This window comes from Corvus moneduloides, chromosome 3 (assembly GCF_009650955.1).
Source record: "Corvus moneduloides isolate bCorMon1 chromosome 3, bCorMon1.pri, whole genome shotgun sequence".
In the NCBI taxonomy this organism is placed as follows: Eukaryota; Metazoa; Chordata; class Aves; order Passeriformes; family Corvidae; genus Corvus; species Corvus moneduloides.
Window position 1 is genome coordinate 108262190 of NC_045478.1, and position 12572 is coordinate 108274761.

The 12572-nt window shown below is 44.9% G+C and overlaps 1 protein-coding gene across 1 annotated transcript; it reads left to right on the forward strand.

Moving 5' to 3' along the window:
- Positions 1 to 5862: 5862 nt before the first annotated feature.
- On the forward strand, positions 5863 to 12231 carry SDE2 (SDE2 telomere maintenance homolog). Its single transcript, XM_032103305.1, has 7 exons — positions 5863 to 6007; positions 6853 to 6970; positions 7958 to 8069; positions 8582 to 8751; positions 9422 to 9533; positions 10138 to 10531; positions 11942 to 12231. The coding sequence occupies exons 1-7, from the start codon at positions 5882 to 5884 to the stop codon at positions 12158 to 12160; spliced, it is 1251 nt and encodes a 416-aa protein (XP_031959196.1). The 5' UTR covers positions 5863 to 5881; the 3' UTR covers positions 12161 to 12231.
- The last annotated feature ends 341 nt before the right edge of the window (positions 12232 to 12572 follow it).

Sequence of the window (12572 nt, forward strand, 5' to 3'; positions counted from 1 at the left end):
TTCAGTTCTAGCAAGGAACATTTCCAAATCAATTTTCATCTCAGTTGAAAAACAAATGAGGATACTTGATCTTTTTTTTTTTTTCCTTCAGCTGATCATTTCAAGAAGAGTATCACTTTGGTCTAGGAGCTCCAAATTATTGCAGACAGTGTCTGCATGATGGGATGAAAAGTCCACATTGCAAAGCCGTACAATGTTCCCTCTCTCTCTCCTGTTTCTTAAAAATTTTAAGGCATAGGGGTCTGACAGACAATAGAGATCTACCTTGTATATAATATACACATTTCATACATTATGGTCACTCTTAGCTTTGGATTTTTGTGAAGTTGTCAAACATACAGGTGCCAATTAGGAAACTAGAATCCAGTCCCTACGCAGAGATTTAGTAATTAAGCACAGTGTCTCTGCGAGCTGTAATTAAAAGCTTCATTAGAGGGAGAGCAAAAGTAGAGAGGCAGAGACCTCTTTTTGGTATTGTTTTCCTATAAAATATACTGTTCACTACAAGTGACCCATTCAGCACTCTCCAGCTGTATTTAGTTAAAATTAATCAGAACAGACACCAAATCTAGGCATTCAGACTAGCAAAGCAGAGAAAACACAAGGCTAAGGAATTCTTGGAACCTGAAGCGTCACCTTCTGCAATATTACCTGGGTGTCCAATTAGTCAATTCATTTCAAATTATTGCTGCCAAATTTCAAATTACTATTCACAACACTAACAAGGCTGACTGTGCTGAAGATATTTATGGCCAAACAAAGAGAGACCTTGGTTTCTCAGGTTCTTCACATGTATATGTGCAGAGCAGTGCATGTTCCTCCCCTGAAAGAACTCACACTTTAAATATCCCTGCATAGGATGGAGACAAAGGTATTAAGCACAACAAAGGGACCAATGTGAGGGTAAAATTTGATTTAGAATTACCTTAAAATCTTGATTAACTCTAAGTATCTGCACTAGTAACAACTATGGGCTACGAGAATAAAGAGATCCAGCTACTCACCACAGACTTGTTCAGAGATTGATATCCAGGCATTCCCTGTGAGACAATAAGTATATTAAACAGTAGCTATTGCATTCCTACAATGTATAAGTAACATTTCCATTTCTCCCCCACCTGCTCTCAGTCCAGTATCAGGTATCTTAACACCCTGTCTCTCCCCATTTCGCCGATGACACAGAAACTGAAGCAGATGACTATTGACATTTGGCAGGAAACTGCACTTGCAAATATCAACTTAGATTCATTACAGTTAATGACATTTTTGTCAAACAATATGATGTAGTAGTGTCTGAAGCCACATATGCTCCCTCATGTCATATAGCTTCTTAGTTATTGTCCTAAGAACATGCACACACAGGTTTCTTTTCATCCTGTCCTGATGCCCCATACAAAAATAATATGGAAGCATATAACACATTTAATTGCAAATAAATTATGTGGAATTTACCCTTCGGGATACCATTAAAATGTAAAAGAAAACACATCCAGATGATCCAGTTCCATAGACTTAGGATAGTACATGACCGACTGCCTAGCAGACAAATCCCCCACTATTAAAGGACATGTTTTCAAATTTTGGAAGCGGCCACGGTGGACAAAATTCGCCTTTGTTAGTATCTCTGCACATTTAGAATATTCTAAAAGGAACATACTCATCTGTTTCATACTTTTAGTGAAGTCCCTCATCCTTTCTCTTACCTGTGTCTAGGAGCATTTTTAGAAGTGAGAAACACCGAATTCTTACCAGAACAACTTTTGACCCATCCTTTGCTAATGTGGGCACCTCGTGAACAACTGGGTTTGTGTTCTTCACTCCCACAGGCATCTTTCAGGTGTCATTAGAAGACAAGGGCCAGCGAGTACCTTACTCTTTCCTTGTTACAGTCTTGCATAATGTGATCCTGGTCTTGACAGACCGTTAAGAAACACCGGGAAGCACTGATACTACCATTGAAATGGAACATACTGGAGGAAACAATGAGGGTGAATGAATGAACAAGTGAAGCAATAGCAGTGCTATGACAGTTACACGACTGATGGCTCCAGATAGACTGAAAAATCTGTGTTCCATGTTAAATCAAGTAATAGATTTGAAGCAGATCACAGCCTGGTCTCCCACACTGCATACTGCAGGCCACAGAACCCCACCCACTATGTCAGGCATCACACACATGGATATCAGGATGAAACATGAAAAGGATGGGTGGTCTTATCTCTTAAATTATGTCAAGAAAGCAGGAAGTTTTAAATTCTAGACTTGATCCTTTGACTGACTAGAGAAGGTAGTATAACCAGTTTGCCTGAGTGTCACCATTCAAATAGTCAGAGTACTTACTTATCCCACAAGAATACTGTCAGGTTTAATTAATTATGTCTGTGAAATCCTTTCTAAATGAAAAGTGGCAAGTATGATTTAGTAACTAAGTCTAAAGCACCACTGCAGAATCAGAGTGTTCATTGTTTTATCAAGAGAATAACATTTCTCATAAAATACATTTCAAATAGGAAATTATAATAACAGCCCTTTTGACTTATTTAGACTTTTCTGTGAGGAGCAAGGCAATAGAATTTTGATGAGTTCTAGGAATAGAAGCATAATCAAGAACAAGAGACACAGGAACACTCGCCCACTGACATGAACGTGGCACCAGCTAAACGGCATTGCATAAATCCTGAGAGCAGGGTCTGCTGTAGGGCTGAGCTGAAAGAAAACCACTCCTCTGCCTGCTAAATGCTGCTTGCTTGTAGTCTGACTGTGTGCAAGGATCTGGGCAAGTCTCATAGATGCAATCACCCAAACCCAGACCCCAGCACCGGACAGAGAATGGCATTAGTAGCCCAAAACCACCTGTTAGGTGGTAATGTACAGTCTGCAAAGGGCCTGATCTGTGTCAGTATGACTCCACTGCTGTCAGCTCTCCTGCTCTCAGGGTGTCACAGCTCTAACCTGCAGGCAGAATCCGGGTGTCAGAGTTAGGAATGACAGGTTGCTGTCATGCACGGGCATGTCTCAGGATGCAGTGGGACCTCTTTTTAGGTCTGCTTTTCACTTCGATGACATAAAACCCCAGAGATAAAAGAGTAGACTGAAACATTCAGAAAAGCCACGGCTCAAACAACCCGTGAATTACAGTGATTCAGAACATCCACAGGGCAGTTCAGCAGCCCAACTCTTTCCTGGACAACTCCACCTATTTGCCCTGTACTGGCAAGCTCCACACCCTCCATGCCAAGAACAGGAGTTTCAGAGGAGGAAATTATTCATGCCCTCAGAATGCAAGTGAAATCCCACAGATCTAAGAAAACACTTACTCATCTGCATATGTATACATGCATACCTCACATTTGCCCATTACATTTCAATTAGGTAGTGCACATGAATAAAAATACCCCCAAATCTAGTGGAATTTAACATCAGGTGGCATGCCACAGATATGGCAGTGATTATAAGTGAAACAAGCAGTACCATGTGACTCAAAATACAATGTCAAATGAATTTGGGCCTCATCCAGCAAAAAATAACCACAGCTTTTGCAGGCTACAGACACACAGGGCTTGAATGGCTCCACTGTGTCAACATGACGCATAATTCAGAAATATCAACTCGTTACAGCAAATAAAGACAGTAAGGGATTGTCTGGACGGGGTCAGAATCCTTTACAAAATTATTTTAGCTAAAATTATAGTGTAAGAAATGGTGGGTGATGTTTGATTTGCAAGCTGGCCAAGACAAACCCATCAGGAGATGCCCTCAATTAAATTATTACTCATTTGTTTACATTTTGAAGTCTCCACTTCGAGTCATCTCTCTGCCTCTTTGTTTCTCAGCTTCCTCCTTCTTTATCACATCAGCTGAAGACAGCCAAGCACGAGAGCCACTTACCCATGCTGGCACAGGCCTGGCCACGCAGCACAGCTCTTCAGCAAGCTGAAAAGGTGGGACAGCCACGTCACCAAACTTTCGGGAACATCCAAGGAGCTCAGACAAAACCCCCATCTTCCTAAAACAGCACCAGAGACATGCTTAAGAGCTGATTTCAGCTGCAAGCTCCAGCACAGAAACTTATCGCACTTGCTAACAGGGATTTTCAGGGTGCCAGGTGCCACCCTGGCAGGGAAGCCCCCACCTAGGGTGGGGACACACCTGAAGTGGGCAGATGACACCGTGAGCAATAGTGCTTGCCCATGCTGCCGTTAAACAAAAAGGCACTGCAGGTAACATTGTTATTTGGAAATAAAGTGACAGGTGTGTCACACTGCAGATCTCAGGGCAGTCCAACCACACCTTTGCTAGTGTTTGAAACAATTCCCACCAGAGACATCTGGGAGCAACCTGCCTTCAAATATCCTCTAGCTAGATAGTTGTATTGAACACATGGAGGAGATTTGAAACCACCAGAGAGTACAATGGTTGCACTGCCTGGACCACCATCATACCTCTGTAAACAAACTTTCCTGAACAGGTAGAGGTGGGATTTTTTTTTTTCCTAACCAATTCTTCAGTTTCCTCCTTCCAGGTAGTTACCATATGCCATGAAGAGCTGATTGTGAAGTTTGCTCCAGATCAACTTTCACTCTGATTTAAACACATTTTATGTGACTACATAATCAAATCATAGAATCATAGAAAGGCTTGAGCTGGAAGGCACCTTAAAGAGCACCTCCTGCCAGCCCCCTGCCATGGGCAGGGATGCCACCCATTAGACCAGGGTGCTCAAAGCCCCATCCAACCAGGCCTTGAACACTTCCAGGGACAGGGCATCCACAACTTCCCTGGGCAACTTGTGCCAGTGCCTCACCACCCTCTGTGTAAAGAACTCCTTCCTAATAGCTAATCTAAATCTCTGCTCTGTTAGTTTAAAACCATCCCCTGTTGTCCTTTCACTATCTGCCTCTGCCTCTTTTAAATAAGCCTCTTTTAAGTCCTGGAAGGCTGCAATGAGGCCTCCCCAGAGCTTGCTCTTCTCCAGGCTGAACTCCCTCAGCTCTCTCAGCCTGTCTTCATAGCTGAGGTGCTCCACCTCCACTGAGCATCTTCCTTGCCCTCCTCTGGATCCACTCCAACAGGCTGCCCTTCTTGTGCTGAGGATGAGCCAGGCACAGCCCTTCAGGCGGAGTGTCATGAGGGGAATGGGGGCGAAACGCCTCCCTTGGCCTGCCAGCTGTCCTTCTTCTGATGCAGCCCATCAGGATGTCTTTGGTTTTTGGACTGGAAGTACACACTGCCGGCTCATGTCCAGCTTTTCACCCACAAGAACCCCGAAGTCCTTCTCCGCAGGGCAGCTCCCAATAAATTTATCTCCCGGTCTGTCCTCACGCCTGGGATTGCCCCGACCCAGGCGCATCGTCCTTAGATACCAGAGTTCTGCGCCTGCTCCCATCCCTATGCAAAACCACATGGGCGAGTAAACAAGGCGAAGAATCCACGGAGACTGATTCCATCACCCTGCAAATCCTTGCGTGAAATTCGCACCGTGTTTGACAGGCCGATGCAGGGCCGCGCATCTCCGCTGCATCTCCTGCACTTGCGTCGGTCGGCGGTGCCGCCGCTGCCCCTTCCCTTCCCTGAGGGGGCACGAGCGCTCCCGTTCCCGCCCTCCCGCTGCCGCCGCCAGTGGGAGCCACGGCGCGCGCTTCCCGCCGCTCGGTCCGTGACGGGCTGTGGAAGGGCTTTACGACCTGGCGGGCTGCACGAATTCCGCGAGTTGGAATGGCAGGGCTCCCTGGATTCGCCTTCAGCCGTTTACACAGAAACCCCAAACTGCAAAATGAGATAAAAACGGGGCCGAGAGGCGCCGGGCGGGGCTGAGGGAGCGGGGCCGGGGCCTGTCCGCCCCGCCCGCTTCCGCGTCACGTGACCGCGCGGAGCCGGAGCGATGGCGGCGCCGGGGCCGGGCCCGCTGTGGGTGCGGGACCCGCTGGGGCCGCGGGTGCGGCCGCTGCCGCTGCCCCCCGGGGGCGGCTCCGTGCTCTGCCTCCGCCGCGACCGCGCCCGGGAGCTGGTGAGTGCCGGGGGAGTGGGGGGCCGGAGGCGGGTGTGGGGCCCTCCGGCCTCGGGAGGCGCTGCGCTTCCGATGGCGGCGGCGCCGCGCAGGCCGCCCGCGGCCCTGCCCGCCCGCCGTGAGGCTGCTCCGGCACCCGCTGAAGGGCGGTCGCGATGCCCACCTGTGCGCCCTTGCTTTGCGTTGCTGTCGCTGAGCAGGAGGGTTTGCTGTAAGAGAGCCCTGTAGCCTCTTATCTGCATTATATATATGTGTGTGTATATATATACACATACACATTGTGGTGGGTTGACGCCAGGTGCCCACCAAAGCCGTTCTCTCACTCCTCAGCTGGACAAGGGAGAGAAAACGGAGCAAAAAGGGTCAAAGGTCGAGATAAGGGCGGGGAGATCTCTCAGCAGATCACGATCAAAACAGACTTGACTTGGGGAAATGAGCTTAGTTTATTACCAGTCAAAATCAGAGCAGGATTATGAGAGGTAAAAGAAATCCTGAAAACACCTTCCCTTCTCCCTTCCCTCTTGCCCAGGCTCTACCTCCTTCCCACCAATGGCACTGGAGGACAGGGATTGAAGGTTATGGTCAGTTCATCACAAGTTGTTTCTGAATTTTTCCCATGTTATTGCTTTTCCCCGTTCACGTTTACAAGTTGATTTAGACTGCGTTCAATCCTCTGGTGACCAGGAATTAAAACAAGCACCGCAGAGAGTGTTCATGCTTTTCAGATTGTCTGATTTTTGCTCCCCTCTGGAAGGAAGAAAACACGACTGCTTAATGATTTGCTATGTTAGAATGTTTCATTTTCTCTGCCTCAAGGATCTGACTCAATTTTGCTGCTTCTTTAGAACATCCCAGAAGAAAGCTTGTATGTGAAGTGTAACGGGCGACTGGCCAGTGATGAAGATGAGTTGCAGAGTGGAGTCGTTTATAGCCTGGAGCCAAGGCTTTGTGGTGGAAAAGGAGGTTTGTTGTTTATACTGTTTTTAGATTCTTAGGTTAAAAAACTTCTGCTGTGCCATAGTCTATACTGATAGCAGGAGTCCTCAGGTATTGGCAGATCTCTTGTGTGTGTGACTGATACAAAGTCTCAGAGCTGAAACCAAAGTGTACGTGCAAAGCTGAGGATTGACCAGGGAAGCTGCAGTCCAGATCTTCCTCACATCCCTTTTCAGCTTATCTCTATTAGTAGAAGTCTGTAACATGCACCAAAGTGACTTCAGAGTTGAAATTGTTTTGAAAAGGACCTGTCATCTTAGGCTCTGAAGCTTCATTCGTGGTCACTTAGGACAAGTATTTCAGGCACAGATAGTCTGTGATTTGCATCTGTTATGTGACCTAATTGATTTTATCTTCTCTTATTTAAAAAAGTACGTATAAAGGCCAAGATGCCAAAGTAGCCAAAGAACTAAAGAATTCAACCTAAGCTGTACTCGTTATATTGATGAAGTATTTTAACTGTGTTACTGAAGGTGTTTATTAGCTGAACACAATACTTTTTTTTGCCTCACGGTACAGCAGGCTGCCTGGCCTGTTTATAGCACTCCTTAAAGGTCCTTTTAGGGCGCTGAAAAGTACAGATTTTTTTCAGTTTCCAGTTCAAAAACAGTGCTTGGCACTTTGCAGTTGCATGAAGAATTCTGTTGCTATTAATCCACACTCTGAACTTGTTAAATGAGGGTCTTTCTTCAGCTGGAGACAGAGTAAGGTGGGACTGAGTGAGAGAAATTAACAGTCTTGCCATGAGTAATTAGTGGCTGAGGAATGTATAGAAATCTGTTGGGGGGGCTCTCTAGCATAACACTGTGCAACTTTTAACTTTACTTCAGTTACATTGAGGGAAAGGGCTGAATTCTGTGTATTCTTTTTCCATAATTATTCTTCTGTTGTGTGCCAGCTCATCTCCTTTTGTTTCTGTTTAGCTAACTCCTGATTACTTTCTTTCTCTGAAAGGGTTTGGGTCGATGCTGCGAGCCCTTGGTGCTCAGATTGAGAAGACGACAAACAGAGAGGCGTGTCGGGATCTCAGTGGAAGGAGACTGCGGGATGTCAACCACGAAAAAGCGTAAGGCATTTTCTCAGAAGCTGAAGTCATGAAATAACCTGATCCTGTAGCTCACTGTTACCAAAAGAGGCCAAATGACAGCCTGTTGTAGTAATGGAATGGTATTTTGAATGCTAAAAAGAGCAAAAGTGAAATCTTAAGTGCAGGTGGATTGGAAGCCAACAGGGCTCTCCTGGCAAAATAGATGTGATTTTACTGCGGCCTGCATCTGAGAGACTGTTCTGCACCTCTTGGATTCCTCGTCTGGAATTCTCACAGTTCTCTCTGAAGCTGCAAAACCACAGTCTTGGGGATGTGTGAACTTAACTGCTGTTTCTGGCTTTCAAAAGAAACTCTACTCTCTTCTCTGTAGCAGAATGTCTGTTCCCTCGGTATTTCCCCTGAGTGCCGTTGTCTTTTTCCATTGTCTCCCATGCTAGCAGGTGGTGGAAGCGTTCTGTAACTGCCAAGCAGCGAACTGCTGTTACAGCAGCTGCTGGAAGCACTCATTTTGGTGGTTCTGTCGTGCGCAGGATGGCTGAGTGGGTGAAGAAGCAGGCGGAGCGGGAGGCGGAGAAGGAGCAGCGGCGCCTGGAGAGGCTGCAGCGGAAGCTGGCGGAGCCGCGGCACACGTTCACCGACCCCGAGTACGAGCGGCAGTACCGTGAGATGGCCGAGCGCCAGGAAGAGTCGCTCCGCATCGGTACTGCCGCCTGCCCTCACTCTGGCCTCACAGCCTACAGCAGATAAAGAGCCTCTCTAGCCTCACTCCAGTAGGAAAATGTGCAGAAAAATTGGTTTCTTTCAATTGAATGAAATTTTAAGTTCCAGTGAAATTTGTTTGATTTGATTTTTGCGCTTTGTCTGAAGTGTGTGTTAAATTTTATTGTACAGTGTGATGCTTCACCTTGCTTTGCGAGGTCACCTCATAGCAGCCAGATTCTGTGAAGGTGGTGTTGCTAGTTGAGCTGTAAGAATTACACAGTGAAACTGTAAAGGGGTTGGACATAAAAACTTGACTTTGGATCCAACTACAGAATACCTTGTTTCGCTTCCTGGTCTTTGTAGTTACTTTATTTATCCCCATATTGTTCCCTTGCTGTCAGCTAGATAGTGAAACTTGAGGTTGAATGGGTTGAAGAACCTGATAGTTCAGTTCAGGAATCCAATTTTAATTGACTCTGTGCCTTAGTAAATCCATGCAGGAAAGCTTTTGCTGCTACTGAGTTTATGTTCAAGTTTTGAGTCTATATCAGCAATAGTGATTCTTTCCATTAGTGTTTTAAATTGCATCTGAAGTGAAAAGATAAGTAGAACTTAGGACAGGTATGAATCGTGTACTGATGAAGTTCACTTTCAAATTTGTTTTGAAGGCTTGCAGGTTATTGCCAGCAAAGCAATGTCATCAGAAAGTGGCAAGAGTCGGAAACGTCCCGGTGAGCCTGGAAAGAATGAAACAAAATCTGAAAAAAGAAAATGTCCTTGGTAAGAGTTACACCTTGTTTTTATACTCAAGTCTTAAGCCTTGAACAGGATGAAACTATAGGTACATCCAAGTAAGCAGAATCTAGTCTGAGATGTAGACTGAAATGGAAATAAGAAAATTGAACTGATTAAATCAAAGAACTGAAAGTAAACATTACTGCATTCCTATAATTCTGTCCCAGGTGGAGCGGATAAATTTCATTTGCAAAAACAGACACTTTCTTCCCCCACCCCTTATAAATGATTGTACTCTACAACTTCCCATTGTCATTTTCTTCATTAATGAGTTCTATTTACAATGAACTTTAAAAGATTATTTTTCTCCCCTGGCATCTTTCAGCTAATGTAACATGAAAGAGAAGTCAAGGATTCTGGTCATTTCTGTATTGGGAATGCTGTAATACCTGTTTTGGGGGTTTGTAGGTCCTGTTCAGTATCGACAGCTCTTCCATTAACTAAACTAACCTAAATAGCTGTTAGAGTAGGTCGTGAAATCTCTCTGAAGTGGGTTTTGGAAAGAGAAATGTGGCAATTAAAAAACTTATTTAAAAGAAAAAAAGTTAAAATAGATGCATGTTAATTTGTAACATCTTCCCTGTGCCAGGCCAGGATTGGATGAGGCCACAGGCTCAGGCTGTGAGGATGGCAATAAGGATGACTCCCCTTGTGCATCTGACAGAAGTTGTCCATCAGGCAGCAGATCCAATGAAAGTGTTGGAAATTCAGATGAGTGTTCAAGCAGCTCTGTGGCTTCAGCAGAGGACAGTCCATCTACCAGTGCAAGCAAGAAACCACTGGAGCAGCCAGAAGGTTCTGGAAGAGATCTGCAAGGAGAGGTGTGCACAGGGCAGGCTGAAATTCTGGCTGAAGAAAACAGTAAAATGACAGAGCCCCCGAAGGAAGAGGCCCAAGGAAAAAATGGAGTGACTCAAGCTCAGAAAGAAGAGCCAGAAAATGTTCCTGCTAAGGCACAGGAAACAAACCAGTCACAGAGCACAGTAAGTATGAAGCAGTACAAAATGTGGTGTGTCCTCAGCTGCTTTTAGAGCTGAAGAAGCAAGCAAGCTCCAGCAATGTAGCTTTTACCACTGATGAAAGCCCAACTGATACTTGGCAGCAAAGGGTGCCAATACTTGTGCTTTTTTGGTTCTTTCATGATATTACTGTTAAAGATTTGTGAGGGTGATGAATCTGGGCTTACTCTAGCAATAAAACAAAGTGTAGCTCTTTTTTTCAGGCTAGCGAGTTACTGGGATTTTTTTTTTCGCCTTGGGTGGAAAGTCAGCCACTGGCAGTGACTGAACTCTGATGTGTGAAAGTTTATCACAGTTCAGTGGGAAAAAGACCAAAGATGTAATCTGATCAATTAGATCCTTGTCATCTACTGTACCATTAGAGCTGGCAAATTTTAAACAGGATGTTTACCATTCTTCACTGTTTACCTTTTGCTCAGTATTTGCGAGACTTTCTATTCCTAGAACAGGAAACTCCACCAATGCTGTGGCAGATTGTTATTGCAGGTGGAAATATTTTTATAGGAATCCTTGATGAATATATTTTTTTTAGAAGTAGGGTGAGAATAATGAGGCAACCAGTTGGGGTTTTGTATGCTTAGCAGGACAAAGGTTCTGATTCTGCCAGCAAGAATTGTTTTTGCTGAGTGCATAATGGGGTACACTCATTCCCACTGCTGTTATTACTTGCTCTGAAGTCTCTCTGGTACAGACTATAAGACCAATATGTGCATTTAGATATTGAACAACATGGGCTTAGATTTTGGTGTCATTTTTAGTGTTAGTAAATTCCAGCGCTTGAATTATCCCATCTATTCCATGTTCTTTTGTGGACAAGGCCCTGGGCTTGGACTAGACAATCTGCAGAGGTCCCTTTTACCCTCAATCAATTTGCAAATATACCAATTCCCTTTCCAGATGAAATTTTAGTCCATATTTTCTTTTTGCAGCAGAATGAGGTGTGAACTTCAGAACTTCTTTGGGTTAGTCTTACTGAAAAAGTGGTGCTTTTATATCTATTTCTTTTATTACAGTGTAACTGAATTAGAAAAACCATTTCATCCTCCTTCCTGCTCCTGCTGGAGGTATATTGGTTATATTCTGCATCAGGCTAAAAAGGGGCTGTCAGCTTTGCTGTGCCTCTGGTAGCTGAGGTTAAGCTACTGAACTGCTGGGCACGATGGTGAACTGTTGTTTTGAATTCAGTTTTCCTGGGAGTATTGAACTTTCCTGGGGATAGTCATAGAATCTTCTGAGGTATAAGGGACTCACAGGGATCAAAGTCTAACTCCTGGTCCTGCAAAGGACAGCCCCAATAATCACACCATGTGCCTGAGAGTGTTGTCCAAAAGCTTTTTGAACTCCTGTTTTTCTCAAACATTTTTCTCTTTTCAGGAGGTAGAACCGATAGACCTGCTGGCGTTCAACTCTGCTGCAGAACTGGAAGCCCTGGGTCTAGAGAAGCTGAAGATGGGGTTGATGTCTTTGGGACTGAAATGTGGAGGCACTTTGAAGGAAAGAGCAGCAAGGCTGTTTTCAGTGAGGGGTCTGTCTAGAGACCAGATCAAGCCATCCTTATTTGCAAAGCCCCCTAAAGGGAAAACCTCTGGTTAGATTTGAGAATATTTACCTTTTTTGCATGTGTATTTGATGTCATTAAATAAAAGCTCTTGGTGTCCTTTCAACTGAGTATTCCCAGCTTCTAAACTCACATCCACAAGCTTTGTTAGCATCCCAAGGAGTTATGGAAAGGATGGACAGGTGGTAAGGATATCATCATAGACACAGTGCTTGGGGATCTGTTCCACAGTGTTCTGGAAGGAGGAGAGAAACGCTGAGGCCCTGCAAATCACATATCATGGAGGTTGTGACAGGACAAGTGGACTCTGTGTAGAAAGGAAATGGGTGTGTTTACTGAATGTTTCATTAGGAAACTGGGATGGAGGGTGCTTGGGAGGTCACCTTAGCATGATGAAGTTTTGCTGGTGTAGATCCATTGGCTGGGGATGTTAGATGCTGGCAGTCG